This window comes from Lagopus muta, chromosome 9 (assembly GCF_023343835.1).
Source record: "Lagopus muta isolate bLagMut1 chromosome 9, bLagMut1 primary, whole genome shotgun sequence".
NCBI classification, from domain to species: Eukaryota; Metazoa; Chordata; class Aves; order Galliformes; family Phasianidae; genus Lagopus; species Lagopus muta.
Window position 1 is genome coordinate 1,627,581 of NC_064441.1, and position 25,231 is coordinate 1,652,811.

The following is a 25,231-nucleotide window of genomic DNA, read 5'->3' on the forward strand; positions in this document are numbered from 1 at the left end:
GTGCTATTTTTTGCTTACTGTTCTCATCACTGGAAGCAGTGCTGGGCGCTTTCCCTCGCTCTCTTGCCGTTTATTAAAGTGCTTTTTAATGAAATGGGTCAGCAGTGTTGGAGCGAAGGCAGCGCTGATGGCTGTGGCTGGACAAGGGAGGACAGCATGCGTTTCCAGCAGTAACGCTGCCTGCATCCAGGGCTTCAGAGCTGGAGGAGGAGGAGGGTGTTGCAGCTTGGAGCTTTATCAGGTTTGCTCTTTGCAGCATATGCTCCCTTCTTTGAGGATTAGGCCGTACGTTGTCAAGCTAATGGAGCGGCAGCAAGGTTGGTCTTTTTTTCTTCTTTGAGGGAGTGTGGGGAATAATTCAGGCTTTGATTACCCAGTTCACCTTCTCTGATCCTCTGATAAGAGCAGCAGCAGCGTGCCCTGCTGGTAGTGACTCACTGTCCTGCCTGGTGTCCTTATGGCACAGTCCTGGGATCCTATCCCAGTGCTGCTCTTCATGCTGGGGATGCTGTGTGCAATGTGGGCTCTGCTCGCCACTTCCACTGCCATTAGTTAAAAAATGTCATCCAACAGCTTTAGTGAAGCAGACAAGATTGCAAACTAAGGCTTGGTACCTCTCCACCAGAGCTGTGTTCTCCCGTGCTGGTATGGATGGGGGGATTTCTGTGCGCTGTGTCAAACAGCAGATGAGACTGAGCAATCAGTGCTGCTTTGTGTCTCCAAAATCCATTATAGAAACCTGCTATGAATGGGTGACTTGGTGCTTTGATGTAAGAAGCAGCAGCCTGTTCTTCTAGCTGGGTCGGTGTCTGGATTCTAGCCAGGCGATGCTCTTAAATCACTTTGCTGGAGTTATGAGTACAATTTCAAACCTTGGGGTATTTAAATAGAGGGAGCCAATGAGATTAGAGTAGAAAAGCTTGTTCTACAAGTGGGAAGGATTGGGCCCAGAAGGAAGCTCCTCCATCTGTGGTGGAGACAGGGCTGTCAGCCCAGGGTGTCCCACAAAGCCCCGCTGCCCATAGCTGGGTTTTGGAAGTGTGTGACAGCCTGATGTGTGATGGCAAGAGAAGGGACGGCTCTGCCCTGAATGCAATAAGTATTGATTAAGTGTATTGTGCTCCTCCTCTGTCTGCTGAAATTAGAAAGGGAAAACGTAAGATGTAAAGAAATCCATTTACTTTCTCAATAGCTTTTACTGCCTCTGTGCTAAATTTAGTGATAATTAAGTTTTCTGTGCTTGTAACAACACGCTTCTTCTGGTGGCTCTTTCCCTGTGGTCGGTCCTTCTGCAGAAACACAAGCCTTTCTCCATATCACGCAGTGCTGTAATGAGCCATAGTTTGTGTTATCCTGCAGTCGGAGGGTGAAACCTCTCTTTTTGTTGGACACTTTCTCAAGGAAGGTTGGAAGGTTTCTCAAGCAGGCAAGAAAAATTCCCTGAAAAATTCCTTCGTTTCCCTCTAAGCAGCCAGTGTTGCTCTGGATGTGCTGTTCAAATATATGTGTTGCTCTGTGTATTCTGCCATCAATAACCATGAAACTATAGCAGTTTGGGTAGGAGCCATGACTGATGGCACCTGGCCTTCCTTTCAGTGTTTCACTCTTATTGTGCAGTTTCGTTGCTATGCGTTGTTGGAAGAATACTTCTATCTCAGTTGTGGCACTTTTTTGGTCCAGAGAGGAGCTTGGCTGCTCCTCGGAGCCAAGGAGCACAGCAATTCCTCTTGACCATGTAGGAGAGCGGAAGGGTGGGTTGGCCCTTGAGCTCCACAGCAGAGGCTTTGATGGGAAATGGCAACCTGCAGAGCTTTGCCTGGGATCTTGGCAGAAGTTGGTTGGTCAGAGCAGTAAGATATTGGGGTCTGTCATGGTTTTATGATTTTTGGTTATCAGTATTCCACACCATAACATCATGTAATGCATTGGGGGTGGGGTTTGATATCTGCCGAATGTTCGTCCGTCGGAGAAGAACTACTTTTCCCCAGGGGACTTTGCGGTCAGCAAGGGGATATAACTCCAAGCAAGGTCACCTGATCTTTCTTCTTCGCCTGCTCTTCGCTGTCTGCGCTTCGCTATCTGCGCTTCGCTATCTGCGCTTCGCCGCCTGCGCTTCGCCGCCTGCGCTTCGCCGTCTGTACTTCAGTCACTCAACTGGACTGCACTTCTCACCCCAGCATTGTGGTGAGGTCTATACAATTCAAACAGACTCTCTCTCTCTCTCTCTCATTGTATTTTACTAATACTATATTTAGTAAAATCATTTGTTTCACCTCAGATCAGTGCTGTTGTTTTCAAGTATTTTGGGGTCCCCTGCTTCCCCTTTCCCAGAGGCGCGGATCCGCAGATCCCTCCGCCCTGCTGGTCACGGAACTGGGCCGGACCAGCCCATAAACCGTTGACAGGGTCATAGTGCCTTTGGGCTGGGGCTGTGGGGCATTGGGGTCACAGCGCCTTGGACATTGGCTTTCTCTACCTCTACCCATGGACTACTCAGCAGGCAGGTGCTGTGAGACTCAGAAAAAGCCCTCGCCTCGACCGAGGCTTAGGGCTTCTGATTTGTGGCAGCCTCTAATGCTTTACCCAGCCAGAGCTAGGTGTTTAAGATTCCCCTGGCCCACATCTCCCTCCCCAGCAGGGAGCTCCATGGGGTGGTAGAGGGGCTGGATCTCCTGGCTCAGCCAGACCCTGTGGGGCACAGACAAAACTGCCCCAGTGACAGGTTGAGCTTTGCAGCCTTTCAGATGATGAGCATTGGCAGGCTCCGAGAGATTACGTGGCATTATTGATCTGACCTTTCTCTCCCATCACCAAAGTTTATCCACTTGTAAGGAGTTTTCTGCAGAAGTAGCGATCTGACCTTTACAGCCTTCAACAATCCATGATAAATGGAGGAGATGAACACCCAGTGCCAACATTTGCTTTTTTTTTTTATTATTTTTCAAGCCTGAATCTCCCGATTTTGACAGATATATCCTGTTAATACTGCAGTTTCCAGGGAGGTAACCATACCATTAAGGCAGCATCTTCAACTTAACATTTATATAACATTTTGCTGTAGCTTCCACCCTCGGCCCATCGTACATGGACACGCACGATCTGAATCTGCAGGGATGTGACTCCTTGTGACCGTTTGACCTTTTCTGCAGATTGTGAGTCAATAAAGTTCACTTCTGTGACCTTGCTGTAGCTTGGCAGTGGTTCTGTTATGATAGCAGTATTTCTTACGTTCCTGTAGCATTAAACCTGGTGGAAATTGGATGTTACACTTGTAGGCTCAACTGAGAAAGGTCTTTGTAATGAGCTACCTTTAAAAATTGGAGGCACTGCAAAAGCTCCTCAAAAAGAAGGTATATCATCAGGCAGGTTCTTTCATGTGTGGTCTAAAGGGGTCTATCTTACTTTTTGATGACAGGAAATTTCCAACTTCTGGTGGATGGTGTTTTTTGTCCTTTCTCCGTTCAGCTGGGGGCACTGAAATGCAAGGTTCCTCGCTGTGTTCTGTCTGGCACGCGTTCAGTCATTCCATTTTACCATTGGGAACCCAAAGTAGAGGCTGCTGCATGGGAAAACCTGTGTAGTGCCACTAGATGGGGAGGAAATGGGCTTCCATGTCAACAAGTACTTGGCTTTTCTTTTACCTGGAAGAATTACTGCAGCGTTTTTGTTTAGTTTGAAGAAAGGGGTGGCTCTGCAGCAAGACAGTGCTATTATTTTTTAATACAGCCAAGTGTGATGCTGTCCCTGGGGGTTTTCAGTGAGTGAAGAGAGGTGAGGTGATATTTCTAGCTTTTTTGTCTTTTTTCTTCTTTTTTTAAAGTCATCTAAAACTCAAATGGCCGTTATCACAGCATGCAAGCTGCAGCTGTACGGCATCTTTCAAAGCAGAATGAAATGGAAGCCCCAGCTGCATAGGATGTCTCAAAGCAAACCCTTATGAATGTCCCCTGGACTGTCTGGCTGTGAGTGCTGTATCAAAGACTTCACTCTCTCTTCTTCTCATTGACCAGCAAAGCTGCTTTTAGAGTACAAATTAATAGGCTCATTAGTGGGAATGGAGACAACGCGTCCTGCCTGATATGCTAACGATGCTCAGGTGTCTTTCTGCTGATGCTCATCACTCAGTGAAAGACATGCAAAGTATTTACAAGAATGTATTAAATTGGGACATGGTTTTTGTCTTTGGCTGTTGCTTGGAGGCTGCCAGGAGAGCATCACTAGGAGCACTGCTGAGGGCTGGGGGGCATCTGGCTGCCCGCCACAGCTCCAGCAGGGCAGGTTTACTCTCAGACAGCTCTCATGCCTTTGTGCATCAATGGAATCTGTGGCTTAGGTGCAAATTCCCTTCCTTGAAGTGGCAATAAACTTCAACGTTAAAATGAACAGGCTGTTCTCATCTTCCCCAGGGCTGCTTAATATGTGAAGCTGTTTTATACAACACTGTGATTTCATTTTATTTCCCTCCTTTCCTTCTTCTCTCCTCCTTTTCTTTTAATTTTATCTGATTTTTGTAGTGGTTGGGAGATGGAGTCTTAATTTCCTGCCCTGCTCAATCTGCCTTTCAAGGAATCTTGAAGGAAACTGAAAGTATGAGAAGGATCTGCCTGCCCTGACTGTGAGTGTCTGCAGGGATGGGGCTCCCATCCCTCGTGCAGGAAGCATCGAGACTCTGAGCTGTGTGTGAGAAGGAGCTCTTCCTGAGAATGGAGCCCTGCAGAAACATATGAGGTGATAAGCAACCTCTGGATCAGCTCAAGTGAAGCCAGGTGAAGCTGTTCCACGTTGAGGAGCTGGGTTTGGGGGTCTTTTGGTGATAAGATCAACATGACTATGCTTCCAGCATTGGTGGTGTGTTTATCCTCACTGTTGCTCTTCAGAGTCTGCAAAATCCAGAACGTAATTGCTCTGGAGGTAATCTTATTTCCACTGTCCATTAAACACCAGTACACGTTTTCTTATTACCTGAAAACAAACATACAATTAGAGATTGGAGTGAACTCTTAATGGATGTGACCACACCTTAGGGATCTGCTCCTGTAGGGGAATCTGCCTCCTGCTAATACCATGATAGTGTGACATCAAACAAGCTGTGCTGGGGTTTTCTCAGATCCCATTGATCCCAGCACCTCCATGAATCCCACCCCAACAAACAGGAGTGTTCACAGAAGCCCAGCAGCAGAGCCGTGCACCAGTGAGCAGCTTTGGAGAACAGCTCAACTGCTGATAAGATACTGAACCCTTTCTTCTTTCCTCTTTTTTTTTTTAATTTTTTTTTTGTTTTTAGACTTAAAACTCTGAGCTGAAATAGAAAAAAAAAAAAATTAAGAAGCTCAATGGTTCTTAAATATTTGTTTCTAGTTTCTTTTGGGACTCCTCTATAAGTGCAAATCAGTTTCCTGATACCAGAGCTACAGAAAAAAAGTCAAATCCACTGGGAACCTTTTAAGCATAAATATGTGTTGGGCTTGGCCAAAAAATCCCAAAGCTGAAAGACAACAGCAGGATGCCTGTCTGGCCCTTTCCATGTCTGGGGTGGGAAAAACAACCCAGCAGCATGAGGTGATAGCAGTGATAAGAATTCATCATGATGGTTGATCAAGCAGATCGGAACAGATCTAGGGCAGTGACAGGCTGTGCTTTCCCATCTGGTCTTGAATCTCGAGTTATGACACTGGGATCTCAAGTGGAGCTTTACTTTCTATTTGCTTTCTAAAGCCCTCATCTCCTGCCTGCATGCAATGCCATTTTCCTGAGCAAAATGAAATTCACTTTTTTTTAAGACAGGGTTGTGGTGTTCAGGGTTGTTTTTTAACCAGGCTTGAAGCAGAATGGAGAGACCTGGAATATGTGAACAGTGTGAATGTTGCATGGTTAAGAAATGCTTTTCCTTGGCATTTGAAGTCTCCATGTCTGTTATTCCTAAAACGTTGCTCAGGTGGAACAGGTACCTCTGCTGAGGTCGGTGAATGGTGATTAATGAAGCAAGAGATCTTTTCTCTGTTTGGATTTTGAATTAAAATAAGCATAATTATCCACTTGTAACCCTGCCATTAAGATGTACCAGTGCATTAAATGATACAAGTTGACAAACCCAATATTCCTTTTTCCTTTGAACCACTTTCACAAAAGTGCACACGTCTTATTAGAATCTAATTTCTCTGCAAGTCTGTCCTGAGAAATGGGCTTTTATTTTGAGTTCAGGTCAATAAGTGCACCTAATTATCACTGTGAAGTGTCAGCATTGGAAGATACAGTGAAGAGTAATTGGGTGATGCTTCTGAAAAATTCAATGCAGTTATTTGAATGTTTATTTTCTGCTATAGCACCTGTCGGTGAGCTACCTGGGCTGCCTGGATTTCTTCCATCTATCCATGACTTTCAGAAATAGCAGGTGCCAAAGCTGTCCCAGGGAGCTGCATTGTTTGGGTTAGTGGTAGTGGATGTGGTTGGTTATGGGTGACCAGCTGAGCTTGCCGGAACCTGACTGGCCACAGTGCTGTTGTGTCTGCAGAAAGTGCCCTACGGTGAATTTAAATTGGTGCATTCGTTGGGGGAAATCTGTGCTTGACATGGAAGGTGGTTGGCACTAAGGTGAGCGTATGAGAGGATCAGGGATAATGCATTGGTGTTGGAGTGGGCAGCTCTGCAGGATGTTAACTTGGTGCTTGGGAGGAGCAAAGGCAGTAGCAATAACTAGTAAGAAAATAATAAAGAGTGATGAATCTTGCTGGAACAGAGCAGTGATGGAAGCACTTTGGAGGCGGGCAGCAAATACATCCCATTGTAAATATGTTCATCTCCCTCTAAATTAATAGAGAACAGCTTTTGACCAAGGATGCTCTATGCGTGCTGGTCATAGTTTTGACATTAAAATTGGAAGTGCCCACTTCCACAGCTCAGAACTCCCTGGACAGGGAGAGAGGCTTTGGTTTTCAGAGGTGAGGTGCTTGGGGCTCATGTGAAGGTGTTAATTTAAATGAAATCACTGAATAAAGCATTCAAAGAAGTGTTTTTCCTATCAACAGTCATAGCTGTAAACATAAAGAATGGAATTGTTAATGATGTGCATGCTGTCAGAGTTCTGTGCACTAAGATTTAGTCACAAGGAAGTATAGATAAGACAGCTCTGGTAATCCAAATGATAAATTATTAATGTTTCCATTTGGAAACATGGAGCTGATGCTCAGAGCTGTATGCTTGTGTGGGGAACTCCCTTGTACAATGCCCTGTGGTGCAGGGATGCTCTCAGGAGTATACAGAAGGAGAGGGAAGTCAACCAAACTCTTGAGTCCAAGGTTGGTCAAGTTCACAAGCAGCCATCCAGCTTCAACTGTTGCAGGTTGGTTTCGTGGACACGTAGAGGATGTGGAGCTGTGCAGGAACTGTTGGGCAATGGAAACCTTCATTGCAGGCCACTCTGTGGGAGAAATAAAAATCCTACTGTGCATCATAGGCATCTGAATGAGAACACATCCCATCAGGTCGTTCTGATTTATCAACCTTATAAATATTCACCATGACAACCCGGTTTCTAGAGCTACGAGAAACTGTGAATTCATTTGGGGAATTAGTGTTGGTTATTATAATTTCAGTTTGGGGCCCAAATGTGTAAATAACTTCTGCAGAATTCTGGTACTAATTATTTATCTCTTGCTCATTGACAGCATCAGTTATGCCAGCTAAGAAAAGGGTTTCTGCTAGCATTGCCCCAGTGATTCTTCTAATGGGTAAATCATTAGTGCAATTAATAGAAATTTTACTTTCAAATAACTGATTGGAAAAACAGAAAGAGAATAAATTGGGGAATCCTCCCTTTTCCATAGTATTAGAGAACAGACCTTGATAACTGATCTCTTTAAAGGTGAGCTTCTATCTAAAATTTACCTGTGTATGGAATCTTGTATGAAAACAATTTTTCCACATTAATTTTCTTTAAGCCATTCTATTTACACAACTCCAGACTTGTGCCACCAACGCAGTGCTTGAAGCTACGTTTTCACTTTGCAGTGAAGTCTGCTGGGGTTCATAAATTACCTCTGTCTTCTGAATGCATCTGCTTCCTGGTGGCCAAGTCTAAATTAACACAAAACTTAATTTGTGTAAGTATATTTCTAGTTAGATGGAAGTTCTCCTTCCTCATTAAAGAAAAGGGGAGGATGAGTTGTTTTTCCAGTATTCTCGTGCCACCTTCACGGTACGCTGCTCATAAATGCTCTTGGGTTTGTTCTTGCTGTGTATGAACAATCCTTTTGTTTTCATTAAAAGCACTTTGGGCCTCGATTAGTTCCGTTAGTTTCCAAGCAGAGGGAGAAGGGCTGCATTCCCAGCCAGAAGGATGTCTGTGGGCTCTTTGAGGATGTTGTCAGTGGGGATGGTTGGGTTGGAGTTGGTGATCCTAGTAGTCTTTTCCAACCTTAATGATTCTGCCTTTCTCTTCAGCTTGCAGCCTAGGTGCCCTGACTGCTTGATGCACATGCATGACGAGTTGCAGGGCTGTGGGTTGGACTGAAGCATGGATCTTAGACCATGTGGTGTTTAGGGAACAGCACTGAAATAACAGTAGCAGCATCTTTCCTGCAAGAGCATCTGTGTTCATTTTTATCCTGGAGGAAGAAGCTTCTGTCATGAGTTTGAAAGCCTTCAAGCCATGGACAAACAAGCTTAGGTGGGAGCTGATCATACGGTCACAGTGGGAGCAGAGATTTGTGGTGTTGGCAAGGACCTGCATGGTTCAGTGCTCCCAGGGGAAAATGGAGCAGTGCTGCAGGGAGGGAAGATGCTACTGTGCAGTCAGTGTAAATCACAGCCCTTCTGCAGCAGTGCCTTCCCTCATCCCACCAGGGTTAAGGACCTGGAACAGGTGCTAGCATTGCTGCTGAAATGGGTGTTTGAAAGCAGGTAGTGCTTACTGCTCTTTATTTCTCCAAACTCAACCTAATTAGCACAGCTGAAGGGAGGAACGTGCTGCTTGCCTCAGAAAAACAGCAGCAATGTCGTTTGCTTTGAGGATCAATCCGCAGTAACGGGATTAACACGGAGCTTGTACAGATGTCAGAATTCCTAGAAATAATGAAATCAAAGACCTCAAAAATGCTTTTAGTCAACGTTCTTATATGTCATGTTCAAATTAAATGCTGGAAAATTCCTTCTGACGCAACTCAGTTGTGCGTTGGGTTTTTGGGCTTTATTTCTCTGCTATTTCTCTGTTCTCATCCTAACTCCCTGGGAGATGCTGTCTTGCAAAGATCTATGATCTGTGATCTTTAGTGCTTGTGGTACTACTAGGAATGGGAGGGTGGTTGGACTAGATGATCTTGCAGGTCGTTTCCAACCTTGTGATTCTGTGATTCTATGAATATTTGGGAAGAGAAAGACTGGTTGAGCTGGTTGGTTCCTGGGCCTTGGTGGGACGCCTTCCAGGAAAAAAAACCCGAAGATTGGAAGTCATAATGGCAGCATTTCTGAATGTGTGAATATCTGTGTGCGTGGCTGGGAAACCCCCCAGCAGTTCAGCCCATGGCTGACAACGTTCTTGTTGAGTGTGACATGGTGGCACTCGGTGCTCAGGTTCTTCCATCTGTAGTTAAATCCAACAGGAGGTGCTGCAGTGGAGGAGATCCTCCTCCTTTGAAGCCTGGCATCAAAGAGAGTGACTGAGTCTAAATGCAAAGGCAGCAGTCCTGCTGGCTGGGGTGCACAGAGGTGCTCTGAGCTTGGACTGGTGATGGAAATGGTCCTTGACCTCAACTGTTCATAAGACCCAACTGCCTGTTTCCAAAACTCTGCTGAAAAATATCCAAAGGCTGTCTGCAATTTAGAAACCCAGCATATGCCACAGTGTCTCAGCAACAGGTCTGGGCAGTGGAATCCTATTTCTGTAGTCATTACATAAAAGTAGCCATAGCAATGCTAATTTGTGTGTTGTCTAGGGAGCGGCCATCAAACCATCAGAACAGGACTAATCTCACTCTGTTACTTTTTTTTTCCTAATAAAAAAGAAGAATGCTAAATAATTAACATAAACAAATGAAAACTAATTTGCCGATTTTTAATTTTTGCCCAATTGCGGGCACCATGTTGATGAATAATTTACAAGTCAGAAAGGAATATAAAATGAAACTATTTCTCTGGGGTCTGCTGTGTGTTATCTGAACATCCTATCTGACTGTTCGTTTATACAAAAAAAAAAAGAGTGAAAAATAACCCCAGAGAAAACAGCATTCAGCATGAACCAGGCTGTAATAAAAAGAGCTGCAGACTCCAGAGGTTTTACTATTTCCTTATAGACCTGGGATCATTTGTCTGAGGCTGTTTTTGAATTATTCATATAAACTGTGGCTTTCTGCTTTCAGAGACCGAAGGCAACCGGCTTCTATCGTACGGTTTCACATGCTGCTGTTCTGTTTGCGTTTAAGTTTTTTATAGGGTGCCCTTTATACAAAGGCTCTGCTGGATGCTGTGGGATTCTATCAGCCACGCATTAAACATTGAGAACCTGTATTGTGCTTAATGCTGAGGGTTTCACACAGCAAAGAAGGCAGCTGGCGGGAGGGTGAGCCAAGGATGCAAGGGAATGTAATAACTGAAGAGCTAATAAACCTTGGAAATAATGCCATCGTTCTGCTTTGGCTTTGGAGTGCTAGCACTAAGCAAAAGGCATTTATTACTTTTGCTCCAAGTGCTGCCTGTTGACTTCACAAATCTTCTGTATCTCAATGCCCCAGACCTGCACAGGACTTGAGGCTGACACTGGTGCCTCTGTGTAAGCATTTTGGTTTGAAACAGGAAGGTATCTTTTGAAACCAACTTCCTGATTGCCCTGTTTTAATGTACTTGGATTTGGAACACCTCATCTTGCACAGACTGCGTTTCATAGCGTTAAGATTGGAAAAACCTCTAAGATCGTGTAGCCCAACCATCACCACCAGGCCCACAGTTTGTTGTGGCTGAAGATGCACTGACAGCTGTTGTTGATGGCTGTTTGCATGTCGAGTGATGGGGTCACCAACAGCCCAGACTGCTGCTGCGGCTGTGGCTTTGGCTGTGCAGGTCTGCTCCCATTCCGTTCCCTCCTTGCTGATGCAGACGTGGCCATGGATCCCACCAGGGTGTCCTGGCACCCCTCCAGCCTCCCATGCAGGGATGCAGTGGCTTCACTCTCCTACCCTCATCAAGTCTGAGGGTGGCGGAGATAGAAGGGAATGCCTTTTGGGGCCAACAGTGGTCCTGAAATGCAGGTGTTGATTGTTCTCTGTAATTAGGACAGATTTGGGTGTAGCTGACTGGTCCAGGTGACTGCACAGAGCTGTATGTTTCTTATTCCAGGCTGCAACTTGGGTGGAAGATTTCCTTCTACTTGTTCTGCTAGAACTGGGAATTTCAATGTCTGAATATTTTGCTAGTGATATTCTGGTCAAAAACAAGGTAACACCAAACACAGCTGAAGTAGGATAAAATGTTAACGTAAAATGAGGATAAAATGTTTGCATTATAACGTTAAAATGCAGAGATGTTGGAAATGAGCAATTCAAGAACTTGGCTTTTGTAGGAAACACAGCAGCAGCACCAATAGCCGGCTCTTAACAGCTCGTGCAGGCCAGCGTCGGGCAGCTCTGCACGCAGTAATGCCCAATTACAGAAGTTACAAGGAAATCTTTTTCTCTGTTCTGGAAAATGTGCTTTTTTTGGATGGCGTTCAAAGAATCATAGTCCTGCTCAGAAAAAAACATCTGTGTGTGATTGCTAGCACTCCCGGATTTTATCATTATGTTCAACTGTGATAAAATCTTCCAAGTAAGAAAGTGCTGCCGACGCTGTCAACTCCTGATAAACCCCAGTGGTGAGCAGCAACTGAGGCTGGCTGGGAGCAGAAGGGAGCTCTGCTAACACACAGAGGAGTTTCATTGGGCTTTTCCTGCTGATGGGTATCAGGTTAGAGGTGTAACTTTTTGTAGGAGCTCTTTTTGTTGCTGCTCATCAGGTTTGTAAAGTGTCATCCTGATGTTTATCTGCTCCAGGTGAAAAGCATCGCTGCAGCACACGGGATGCAGTTGCTAAGCAACTGCCTTCAATTAAAACATCATCTTAGATATCTGCAGTAAATGTAAAATCAGATTTAACTCCTCGGGAGCTCGGAGGAGAGCACCCCATGAGCCTGGCAGCTCCTGCCATACATCCTCCTCCTTTACACTCTTTGCTATGTTGCCTGTAATGCAAGGCTTGGGAGTGGGGTTTTGGTTCTCTCCTGGTTGGTGGTGCAGCACTTGCATGTGGTCATTGTTAAATGCAGGCAGAGCCTCTGGCTCCTCTCAGGAGGGAGAGAGACTGGAGCCAAGCTCTGACTGCAGGGTTTGGGGCTTCTGTCCTTGGGTGTTTGTCAGGCTCATCTCCAACCTCAGAACAGAGTTCAGATCCAGCAGCTGGAGGAGTGCTCATTTTAAATGGGCTCCGAGTAGATGAGCTTTTGGAAACGACTTCAAGCTCATCTTTTGTAAGGAGTTTGTATTGGAGCTCACTGCTGTCGGTCAGAATTTCAGCTGCGTGTCGTCCCCTGAGCCATGAGCACCGTGGGTTCCCTCCTGGAATTTCCATGAGATGGCTGTTGGAAAAAAGGGTGAGCGTGCCATTGGGAAAGACAGGATGGATGGAGAGTGCTTGGGAAAGAGAAGTGCTGCTGTGGGGTGGGAGAGGGGATGTCTGTGCAAGAATGAGAGCCTTCTGCGTTGGGAAGTTTGATAATTTCGGCTCTGGAAGTGCACTTTTCTAACCTCCAACATGCTCAAATGCCAAGATTGTGTTGAAAACTAATAGAATCCAAGTGTTTTCCTATGAAGAACTCATACCTGAGCTGCCTGAAGCTCTGTTGTGGGAAACATTGCACGGTGTGTATTCAGGGTGTATGTCAAGTACCTTGGCCAGACCCCACGTAGCTTTTAGAGAAGCCCAGACAAAGGCCAGAGCGTTCTGTGGCTGCTTTGGAACCTTCTCTGGTCACTTTCCTGGATTACAACACTGCTGAAGGGGATGTTGCTGCTTCTACATCCTGGAGGTTAGAAACTGACAGTAAGAAAAAAGGCAAACATTTGTTTCATTACAATTTTTGTCAAGGTCCGCTGCCTTCGCCTTGTCCATTACTGTGAAATGCCACGTGCTTGGTGTCCTCCAGCACCATAACAGAAAGAATTTGAATGCTCAACAGCATTCAGTAATAGCAGAAATTTAGTGTAAGATATGAGCTAAATCCTGGCTTTTAAAATGAAATAACTTTGTGTCCCTTCTGCCCTCTTGCTGTACTTGTTTTACATTGCTATTAACAGAAGAAAAGATCTCTGCTGTTGACCAGAGTACATCCCACCCTTTGTGATTATATTTGATTCTGATATAGGAAATGAGATTGATTTGATGGGTGTACTTGCTCAGAAACCTGCTCTGCAATTGTCTAACTGATTGATTGATTAATTCTCAGGATTAATTTAGCTATAGCTAAAACACAACTGAACAGTTCTGTAATTTGCCTCTGAGCTGTACCTGTGCCCATCTTTTAATGGGATTGTAAATTATATGCACTTTATAAGGGGACTACAGTAGTCTGAACAATCGTGTTAATGACTCTTAACAAGTGATTAACTGGGAAGGCAGGATGGAGGAGATTGGATTGTTTCACCTGTGAGATTGCCAGGGGAGCATCTTTATTACTTGTCTAATTATCTTGTTGCTATTTTATAGTGGTTCCCAGTAGTGCTACAAAAGTTAGAGGGAGTTCTGCTGTGAGCCCTTCAGAAGTTACAGTGCAGATGTTCTTGTCACATTGGGGTGAAATGTGGGGGCACAGAACATCTCTTCCTGAAGGAGCTTAAAAAAGTTCTTTAGCAAGGTGCTCACAAATATGAAACCTCACACAGCTCTGTTCTATACACACAGGCTCCCTGCCTTGATGAATTTGTTTTCTGGTTTGTGTATAGCAAGCTGGTTACAAGGGAGAAGAGCAACCCCTGCGAAATCAAATGGATCCATTTTGTGAGAAATTGAGGGAAGAGCCAACATAACCCTAAAATGCCATCAGTTTGGGATTCAAGGACCATGGGTTCATGTTAGCCTAGGCAGCCTTTTGCTGATCTTCCTGAATTTAACTGACCTGTTAGCATGTTTATGCCCACGCTTGAAATGGAAATGATGTTGATATACTTAAGAGAGCTGAGATTGGGTCTTCTGGGGTATAGCACCCGAAGGATGTTGGCTGGATGATGCGGATGCCGTCCTGCTGGAGGGATTTGCCCTTGGAGTGCTGCTGCTGTCTTTCTGAAGCTGTGCTGATCTTTATGGCTGAACAGTAGAAAATGCCATATTTTGTAATCAAGAGATGCTGGAATGGGAAGGAAGGTCGGGCAGGAGCCTTGACATGACTTGTGCCTGCAGTCTCCAGCGAGCACAGCTCAGCTGGCAAATTAATAAGTGGATTGCTGGTTTCTTGGTGTGTTTGCATAGTTATAAGCATCAGAATGAGTGAGTAGTTTCATTATTATCAGCTTGGAAAAGCCATCTCTCATCCTGAAGACAAACAGGAGAGTGCGTGGTGGAAATTACAATACACATAAAGATTAAGACCCTAATCAAAACTGCTCCATCTGCAGTCCATCATAACAGAGGAAATGGTTCTGTGGGAGCACAGATCTTCCATGAACTTAAAGTCTTAGCTGCAGCTGCTCTCCTTTGGGTCAATCAGGAATGCCATGTGGCTGCCAGCTGTGCTGGTACCTCTGCCTCGTGCAGTTTGCAGTGACAGTGTTTCATTCAGTTGCCCAAAAATAGGAGTGGGGAAGTGGTGGCCACACATCCAGGATCACTCGTGGTGGCTCAGAGGTGGCTGATGCTTCTGCCTCACTGATGTCTTCCCTGCCTGTCCTGACCAGAGATGTACCTCCCCATGTGTGCAGTGGTGGAGGACAAAGCTTCCAGGCACTCACAGAATCACAGAACCATTCAGATCCCCAGTCCACCCCACCATGCCCACTGACCCTCAGTGCCACATCTCCACAGCCCTCAAACACCTCAGCGACAGTGACTCCTACAGCTCCCTGGGCAGCCTGTGCCAGTGCCTCACTGCTTTTTTGGAGAAGAAATGTTTCTTAATATCCAGCCATTACACCACGTGTGCTTTGTCCAAGCAGAGGCACTCACTGTGAAGTTGGTGATATGAGGACCGTGTACTCAGAGCTGCCACAGTGCAGTGCGATGGATATTGGTGCATGCTTTCCTAAAAGCATCACCTTTGGTTACGGACCAGATGCATCCTGCGTGGCCTGTGCTGAAATGTGCAGAAGTGTAAAAAGCATTTCTATAATAGATGTTTCTTGTATGGTAACCTTCTGATTCCCAAAGTAGGAATCCGTCTTCTCTTTTGTGGAAATTAGTAGACTGAACCACACGCTGAAAAGCTGAAAATTGGATTACTATTTTTCTTTTCAGTTTTAAAACAGTCATCTGTTGTTGTCATTAGATGTAATAGGCACATGAGCTATAAAAAGAGCCACTTTTTCTGGGGGAACGAAACCTCCACTGGGACTATGGAAGATGGATCTGTCATGTCAAATTTTCCTCTGGCTTTCCCTTTCCTGGCGTGCTCAAATCCACCCTGGCTTGGTTGCAATCTCATCATATTTCTCTCAAAATTAAGCTGGACGCAAGTGTAACTTGCAATGAAAATCTGAGAGGGTGACGGGGTGGCTGGACGGTGTGGGTTTCTTCCAGTGGGTGCAGATTTGTGTCCTTCATTTGTGAAGAAACTAAAAGGAGGGCTGTCCAATGGCAGCCAGGGCTTGCAGGAGGCTGGTTGCTGTGCTGTGAGGTACTACTTGGTAACCCAGGGCATAGGGATTGTTCATTTTCATTCCAAATGGAAACTTGCCTTGAAAAAACATTACCTGCTGTGCTGTCAGCTCCAGCTCTGTGTGGGTTTTCACTGTAGGAAGGGTAGAGAACAGTGGACAATATGTATGCATGTGGACAAAGTATCTATACTTGCATTTTTTTGCTTGCCTCTAAGACTCCTCTCCCTGCTCTCCCATGGCATTCACACTGTTCCAGACCTTTTTACTCCGTGCTCAGACTGGATGGAGTTTCAGAAGCACTTCAGCTGCAGAGAAGCCAGGATGTCAAGAGGCTTATTTCTCTCTAGTCTGTTCTGTTGGCAGAAGCTTGAAGTGTGTGTATTCTGAGGCAGAAGTGGTGCTGCTGGAAGCCTTGACCACAGTGACAGCAGAAAGAAGAGGCTTTCTAAAGGAATCTCACTTGGCTTCTTAGAGGGATTCATCCTTGGGCAAAGTCTCCAGAGCTGCTGTAGCTCTGCAGCCACGGTGCAGTACATTACTCTTTCCAAGGGCAGAAGTGAAGGAAGGAAAAAAAAAACCCAACAATTTACTGATATCACAGAAAATGAAGAGCTCAGCGGGTCGTTCTGTGAGCGCTCCTATCCCCTGGGAGATGTCACAGCATTGCTGTGTTTCCCTCCTGCCCTTATACCATGCTCAGGAGAGTACTTAATATATCAGCTGTCCTGTGCAGCCAGGATGGTGGCAGAAGGATTGGGCACCAGCTCAGTTCAGGGGTCTGAAGGCCAGGGCTTCCAGCAGTTTGGTCTCTGTGCTGCTTTCACACTTAGTTTCGCCTCAAGTCCTGCCTTGATTTAACAACGATCAGGAGAGAGCATCATGATTTACAATGTAGAGAAGAGAAGCAATTAGATAGTATGTCTGTAGGGTATAAACAGAGAAGAAGAGAGGTTATGTGAAGAAAATGAAAACATTACTGATTCATGTATTAAAGTGTGTGAAGCGTCCGCTGGAATATGAGGCAATCACAGCCCATGGGAACTTCCAGCAATGAGTAAAACAGAAATGATGCAGCATGGAGTTTATCTTCAGCAGAACGGTATACTCACTGCTCTAATAAGACTTTTCCATCTCTGCCTCACTGGGTTTTCAGTGGAAGGACCAAAGGAGCTGCCCACAACCCAGCCTTGGCTTCCAGCCTTCGAAGCCCCAGCAGCTCCTCGACTGGAGCAGTTCTGTGAGCATAACTTTGATCCTCAGTAACATAGGAAATGACCAAAATATCTCACTAGTATCCAGCAACACGAGCATTAAGCTGCTGGAGTTCATTGCTTAATAGCTGCTGTTCCCCTACGCTCTGTGCCTCAGCTCCTGGCTGCCTTGCTGCCATACCAGTGTGCTCATCTACACCAGAGCGCCGTGATGCTCAGTGCCCACCCCAGCAATGCTCTACTATTGCTCACCTCCTCCAGCCTGAGTCGCATCAGTGATGCCAGCCCTGTCCTTGACCTGATTTGCTGTTTGGTGCGGTGAATCCTTCTGGGAACAGCCCTTGGGCTTTGGCTGGTGGGGAATGGTGGGTGTGTGTGGGCAGAGCTGGCACACGCTCACTGCCCTGCACCCACTGGAGCAATGTCTGTAGCTGAAGGACTCTGAAGAGTCTGCAGGAGCGATACAAGAGTCTGAAGTTGCTCGCTATTAATTAGCGGTTAATAACCACAGTCCATTTTAACTAATCCTGATGTACAAGGAAGCAATGAGGGCTGTTCCTTCCCTGGAGGTATCACAACCAAATGGACAAGGTACTTGTGAGACTGGAGCTTGTGGGCCAGGGTCTGAGTGGACTGCCTTGCTGTGTCTCCCTGCAGCAGCTCAAGTTTCCACCATGCTAGTTTGTATTTTCTTCCTAAATCTGTATCTGCAACGGAAGTAGATTGAGGTGACTCCGAAGATGGTGTGGCTTTTCGATGTGATTGGTAAATAGCTCTGACAGCTGTGCGTTGCGGAGCCCCTGCAGCTATGTTAATCGTGTGCACTTAATGTACTTCCCTTGAATATTCATAGCTGAAGTGTTTCCTATTAGGTTGCCCAGTAGGGCTTTCCCCCTCCCGCCCTCAATACTCAACAGCCTCCATCATCTGCTGTCTCTTTTTGTTCTGAGATATGGAGCGTGTGCCACTGTCTGACGTTTAATTACCGCTGTTACTGACTGCTCAGCGTGCACAGGGTGCTGTGTTGGCTGCTGTGCTCCAGCCCTTAAATGGGACACAGAAGGCTCTACACACCACTGAAACGTATGAATTATTGCAGGCGGTCTGCTGGCTGCCTGAGCTGGGGCATCATTTAACATGGGAACTGTGGTCTTCCCTGGGAAAACTGAGCATAATGTGTTTCTGCTAAAGGATTATTGCTCCAATGCCCTTACAAGGCTGGGAGCTGGTTTTCAGTGAGGCACTGCAGGGAAGAGTGATGATCAAACAGAGCCCAGCAGAGCTGCTGTGCACAGAGGTGCTGCTGCAGCACAGCAGGTGAGCAGGTGAGGTTCCACAGCTCCTTCCTGGCACCCTCAGGCACTGTAAATGACACAGTGGGGTAGGAGGACACGAGTAACATGATATTTGAATATAAAAAATGCACCTTGCAGCTTGGGTAAGGATCAGGCACAGCCTCTTTGATTGGGGGTTGGGGCTAGGTGGTCTTTGAGGTCCCTTCCAACCCAAGCCGTTTTATGATTCTATGACGTGTTTGAATAACTGCCCTTAGTTATAAATTGGAAAACAGGTCTTTACTGCTGCAGTTTTGGGGTTTTCCTGTGCTGGGGGGGCTTTGTGCCCCAATCTCTGTCTCTGCCCCCTGGGGAAGCCCTGTTGTACAGCAGCAGGCAGAGCTCTGAGACAGAGATGCTCCAGCGGTGGCACGTGTCCAGAAAGGATTCTGAACATTAATTTTTAACACGTGGCCTCTGCCCTGATTTCTTTGTGCTGGTACAAACCCGTGGGTATAAATAGCTCCACTGACCCAAATGGGTATTTTTGGGCACAGGCACAGCGACAGCACAGGCTCACAGCCTGCTATTCCAGGTAAATATTTCTGTAGGCATGACTTTGCATCTGCAGAATTCTTCCCTTAGACATTACGCTAATATTGGCCTTTGGAAGCAAACTTCTCCAAAGCAGACTTTAGGGACCAGTGCATTTATTGTTTGAATATTGATTTCCCAAAGGTATGCGTGGCTTAGAAACATCCAGGAAATGTTTTTTTCCTTCCTAAGCGGCCTTGTGCAGAAGTCACCTCTCTGCCTTTGCTGGCAGAGCTGGGGAGCCCCAAGTGCAGTGGGGATGTGGCTCATGGGCATGGTGGGGTGGGTTGGTTGGGCTGATGACCCTAGAGGTGCTTTCCAGCCTTAATGATTACACATATTTCTGCAGCTCCAACGAGTATACAATTAGCATCTGTATTCCACTGAAGTAGGAAGGTGAAAACTGCAATAAGTTTCAGTGTGTTCACGTCCTACCAAGTTCTATGGAGGCACCGTAATTCGTCGCGTGCTCCAACAGAAGCGTGGATCTCTTCCAGTTTAATTTTCCCAAGCCTGAGTTTGCAGCTGGGTCGCTCCTGGTGTGACCTGTGCCAAACATCGCCCAGTTGGCTGCTGCCATCAACCCCTGCTCAGTGCCACCCAGGGTCCGGGCACAGCAGCAGAGCTGGGCCACAGCCATGGTTGCAAGGAGCAATAATCAATGCTTCATGTTTAATGACGCAAAACTGAAATTAGTATGGATTTTATGTCTCCTTCTCTTCCCAATTATGCAAACGTTACTGTGCCCCTGCTGTAGTTGTCTTATGTTATGGCTTTTAGACAGGCAGGCTGGTGATGTTTAATTGAAAGCCTGAATAGTCAAAAATGTCACAACTGATTTCGGTTTTTACTTTTTTTGTTCCGTCTTCACCCTTAGGTTAATAGAAAATGATGTCAAACACAAGAAATGATTTATGTAAGTTGTGCAGGTTTTGTCACCCAGGGCTATATATAAAGTCAATTGCAAATTGTTTTCACATTCTAAATTACCTTACAGTGCTCTGGGACACGCTGAAAAAATGACCGGCAGAATAATATGGGAGAATAAAGGTTATCTTCTGAACCAAACTGTGCTTCGAGGAAAACAATTTTGGAAGTTGCTTATTTTTAATGTGCCAGGAAAGACTGAGCATAAAAAGAAAGGCAAAGCCCTGGAAGTTTGAGGATGGGGTATTTCCAGTGGCAGGTTACGTATTATGGCAGAGGATAGAGATGCACCTTTGTAAGTAAATCATGTAGGAACAGACCAACACTCTTCTCCTGCAGTGGCTGTGAGACCAAGCTGTGCTCTGCAGTGTCCCAGCGTTCCCCGTCCTGCAGTGAACCACCTTGGTGGCCCACAGAGATGGTCTGGCACCAGAAGAACGATTTAACATGGATTATAATCTGCTTTAATTCTAGGTTTGCACCTGCTTAAAACAAAAATCTGTATTTAAATTGATTTTATTGCATTTCACATTGCGTACTTCTCAATTTTAGCTCGGTTACAGATCTCCACCATCCCTCAGCTCCCACCCCTTCTGAATGCAGTATAGCACTGCTAGAAAAACACAACTTAGTTTTTAAGCCCTTTGTCTGTGCTGAAATTCATGAGGGACTTTTCCTGGACCCGTAGTGTGGATGCAGGGAACCCCATCTACGTCTGCAGTTCAGCTCTTGGCATCTCTTCTATTGAAGGAGGATCCAATGCAAATACCCAGGTGAAGATGGCAGGCTATAAATCTCAGCTAGCAACTCTCTTAATTGTGCAACTAAATACAGTTTGATTGCAGAACAAAGGGAAGTGCCCTTTGCTGTGAGCCGATGCTCATCACCTCTTCCCAAGACCATCTTTCAAATCGCAGCAGCCACACACCTAGCAAACAAAGGAACAGTTTCCTCTTTCACTCTGCCTATTATTTTTTGTAGGTCTGATCTTTACCTGCTGGGTATATTGAGAAAGGTGTTGGTTTCTTTGTAGCTATTATGTATGTTGGGAAGCGTGCCTTGGAGGCGCTGCCTGAGGCAACCTTGTGCTTTGTGGTTGGGCCCAATAGTTGGAGCTGGAAGGGGGATCTTTAGTCTCAGCCCACCAGCATGTTGAAACATTTCTCTCTCTTCTTCCAGGAAGAGCTCAGAAGGCTCCAGAACACCCTGGAACAGGTCAATGATGGCAAATACTCGCTTCAAAGGTAAAGCTGTGATTTGCACTATATCTCACACGTGTTTTTTCTTGTACATATATTTTTCACTTGGCAATATACTGTATCTACAAGATCTCACATCTAGCCCACAAACAGTCCTTACTTTTAGTTACAGGAGGCTAATTTCTGAAAACTGGCACTGATTGGTCATTGAGCAATTGGTCAAGTGATGTCATTGAGCGTCCAGTTAAAGTCTCAAAATAACTCCCCAGGTTGGGGTCTGACCTTACAAATTCTCACGCAGAGTTCTTTCATTCATGTTGCCAATCCCATCCAAAGCAGTGTCCCAAGATGTTTGATTTTTATCTTGTAGCACTTCAAAATTGCTTTCTCAAAGCAATCGGTTTGCAGCACCGACTCCTCAGTCACCATTCATCACAAAGAATTTTTCTTCATCTTCTTGTATGGCCTTTGCTGATGTAATTCATTTGCTGCCAGCATTACCATTGTTACTTTCCATTTTACTCTCCGGCTTTTCAAATGTAGCCCCAGGGATGAAAGTTAATTTAGCAAGAATATCTACTACATTTGCCAGTGGTTTTGTTTGCAGCAGCTTCTTTGCTTGGTGCGCCTGTCTCTGGGGCTGGCATCTAGATGGTTCAATGCAGAAAGCTGCAAGGACTCAAGCAGCCCCAGCCTGGGAACTGGGTCCAAATTCCCTCTTCTTGTTAAGTGAGGTGGGGCTGGACATGGGGATTCAGATGCCTTCCCCCAGAGGCAGCAACACATGAAAACGAGCGCCTCTTGCATGGTCTTGTCAAATTTTCTGAATTAATTCACAGTGATTGCAAAAGTGTCATGCTGAGACACATCCAACCCATTTTCTCTTCTGTTTCGTAGCCATCAGCTTGCCATGGATGAGGAAAATAATATTGAAAAATATCGTATCAACTTACAGCCCTTGGAAACAAAAGTGAAAATGTGAGTAACCAGGAAAGTCTTTTCTGCATTTAAGTGCTGCTGAGCTTGTCAGATTCCTGAACCTCAGAACCCAGCTTGTGTCCACCCCATATGTCTGTGCAACTCTAAGTATAATGAAGCAGAGCACAGAGCCCCAAAGCCACTGGCAAAATTCTGAGCTGCCAGGGTGGAGCATCATGCAGTTGTGCATACTGAAGTTCACTTCCAACCGAAAAGCTGCACCTAATGTGCTGTATGTGTTGATAAAACATTAATGCTTTCTTAAAATATTAAAAGGACATGAAGTTTCAAATTAAAATCCAGCCAGTGTCTTTTAGACATGCCAATGTAAGGCCACTGAAAAGAAAAGCCCAGAGAGCTTCTGAGAGGGGTAGCTGTACCTTAACTTCAGTTTATTCTCGTGCTTTAGAATGGAAAATACATGTAAGCATAAATATGTAAATACTACTGGTACATGTTTTGCAGTGGAGCATGGAGCTGAGGTGATGTGAAGTGTAAATGCTTGAGATGTGAAGATGCAAGTTCTTTTTTAAAGCAAAACACATTTACTGGAAGCTCCTCCACTGGCATTTGCACCTGGGGCCTTTAGTTGATATTCCTGTCCATCTTAAAGCTGTTGTATGAAAGCAACGTGGGGCTTGACCAATCCAAATTGCTCTAAAACGTGCGTTGTCCCCTGGCACAACGTGAGGCCTCTATTGCTGTTACCTGGGAGCAGGGGCTCAGTGACCCCCACAGCCTCCTGCCAGAGAGCTGGAGAGAGCCATGAGGTCTTAGCAGCAACATGGAGAGAGCCATGAGGTCTTAGCAGCAACATCTGTGTGGGTTTTTTTCCTGCTTGTGGAACTCAGAACAGAAGTAACACCTTTACTACAAAGACAAAGTGGAAAGAGCATTCCTAGGACAATAAACATCTGTAGGAAAGGCTTTGGATCCTTCGGGTTGCACTAGAAAGCATTTGTAAGGCTTCCTGAAGGAGGGAGGAGCGCAGTCTGTATTTCACACCTCCAAATTGCCAGCAGGAGTGGGGCTGAGGGTCACAACAAGGAGTGCCCGGGCTGGTGCTGAGCCCCCAGGGTTGCACAGTGCTGCTGGAAGAGCAACCAGGGAGCTCTGCAGAGCTGAGAGCACACCGAGGTCAGGGTGCTGCACCCCATCACCAGGCATGGCGAAGGCTTTGCTGAATTCATCTGCCAGTGAATCAAACGTTAAAAATCCCTCAAAGGAACATTGCAGTCTCATTGCACTGCCGTAGTTGAGATGAGCCTCGGGTCAGAACTTAGCCCTGTTTTTCCGTGGGGCTGTCAGCTTGTTCCATAATTTCCTTTCACATCCGTGCTGTTAGCAGCACAGACTTGACAGCAAGGATCTCCGGTGGTGCCGCACTGCCACCTGTCGAGCTGCAGCCAGGGAAAGCACTGCAGAACGCTGCCCAGGCAGCTGCTCAGGGGCTGTGGGCTCGGCTGGCTTTACTCCTTCTCACAGTCGAAGCTCAGGGTTTGGAAGCAGAGCTCCTGCTGTATTCCCACACATTGCTCTGGAGCAGTTTTAAGTCCTATTGGCAGTGGGAGGTGGATTTCAGAGAGTGCTGGGCTGGCTCTGAAGGGCCAACCGTGTCTGTATTACAGTCTTTATTACTGCTGTAAGATTTTTATGCTGTTCATTCCTTTAAGCGGATAATTGTCTTCCTCTGTGTTTGCAAGCTGTGAGAGAATTGCTGAGTTAAGTAGTCTTAGATTTAAACTCGCACAAGTGATTGAAGGATTAGAGATATAGAATTGTGTCTACTTACCAGGCATCCCAAGATACACCAGGAGTGCATAATACAAGGCCTACAGAGGTAATAAAGAATTCCATCTACTTAACAAGTGTCTCAAGATATGCTAGCAGTGACAGTGGATGGCCTACACAGGGTAGCAGTGCACGATAGTTTTCAAAACGAAGCGCACAAAGATAAGACCACCATGTTGTACCAAGGGACACGCTGCAGTGGGGAACATTGGGTGATCTTGGAGGTCTTTTCCAACCTCAGTGGTTCTTAGCATAAATCCTTCCTGTGGATGCACTCACCAACTGTGTGCTTTGCTGTCTGCCCAGCATCCAGCGCGCATGGCGGCAGTACCTGCAGCGCCAGGAGCAGCTGGGCAAGCGCAGCCCCTCTCCACCCTCCCTGTCCTCTGACAAGATGAGCAGCTCCATCAGCATGAACACCTTTTCGGACAGCAGCACGCTGGTGAGTACAGCCTTGGGCATGGTGATCTGTGGGCTCCTTTTTGGTGGCTCCCATTGAGGGCTCTGTGGGAAATGAAAGTCGTTGCAGCGTCTCAAACGGACATGTAAGGGGACAGTTGGGTGTCGTGACAGGTGTTGTGCAAGTGAGACATAGATCTGTCGTAGAAATCATCATCATAGGAGCACTGTGTACTGCACACTGCAGTGATGCTCTGAGTGGGGAAAAAAGATGTTTCCAAAGTGTTTTGGTTTTTCTGTAATAAGCGAAGCTCTTCACTTGGGTGCGTGTTTGGCATTTCGTGTTGCTGTTCTCCAAAAAGAAAAAAGTGGCAAATTCTGGTGTTTTTCCAAGAAACCAATATGTTTTCTGGCATTATTTTGTTTTACTAAAAGAGACTTGGGGAAGTTGATCTAGGGATTAAAAATGAAGCTTGATTTTGGAAGCGATGCACCAAATGCATACTGGGAAGCTGCTGGTGGAGGCTGTGCTCCTCTTGTCACAGGGACTCCAAACCAGGAGCCAATTTTAGCAAATATTATGTGGCTTTGTGGCTGTCCCTGGAGTAGGGTTTTTTAGGTCAATAAATCAGATAGATATCGAGCCTATAAATACTGCTTTCAGCTTGGAGACAGCATACATCTGTTTTGAGGAAGCAGTGAACCCGAGTGCAGAAAGTAATTCAATAGCTTCAAAAAAATACGAGGTAAAAAAAGCCAGCATGTCAGGCTGTCCCTATAAGTACAGGTGAGGTCTGTCGTGTTGCCCAGCTGGGAGCACGTGGAGCAGTTGGGAGCACACCCTGCAGGGCATCAGCATGAGGGCAAGGTGCTTACTTATGGAAGCTTTGGTGGAGATCATAGGGCAGCATTTGGTGACTTCCAAATTCACTGCATAGTGGAGAAGCCAGTGGGGTTCTCAAAACAGATGAAGCGTCTGTGTGAGGAGGTGGTGTCTGTTAGTTTAACTGCATCTTTGGAGCCTGTTTGCT

General features: G+C 45.9%; 1 protein-coding gene across 2 annotated transcripts in view; it reads left to right on the forward strand.

Moving 5' to 3' along the window:
- The window catches only part of SCHIP1 (schwannomin interacting protein 1), a 113,860-nt gene that overhangs the window by 11,265 nt on the left and 77,364 nt on the right, over positions 1–25,231 (forward strand). For both annotated transcript variants that reach the window (XM_048954418.1, XM_048954419.1), the window contains exons 2-4: positions 21,013–21,077; positions 21,930–22,010; positions 24,108–24,243. In XM_048954418.1, the coding sequence (XP_048810375.1) occupies positions 21,013–21,077; positions 21,930–22,010; positions 24,108–24,243 (282 nt within the window). The remainder of the gene's footprint in view (positions 1–21,012; positions 21,078–21,929; positions 22,011–24,107; positions 24,244–25,231) is intronic.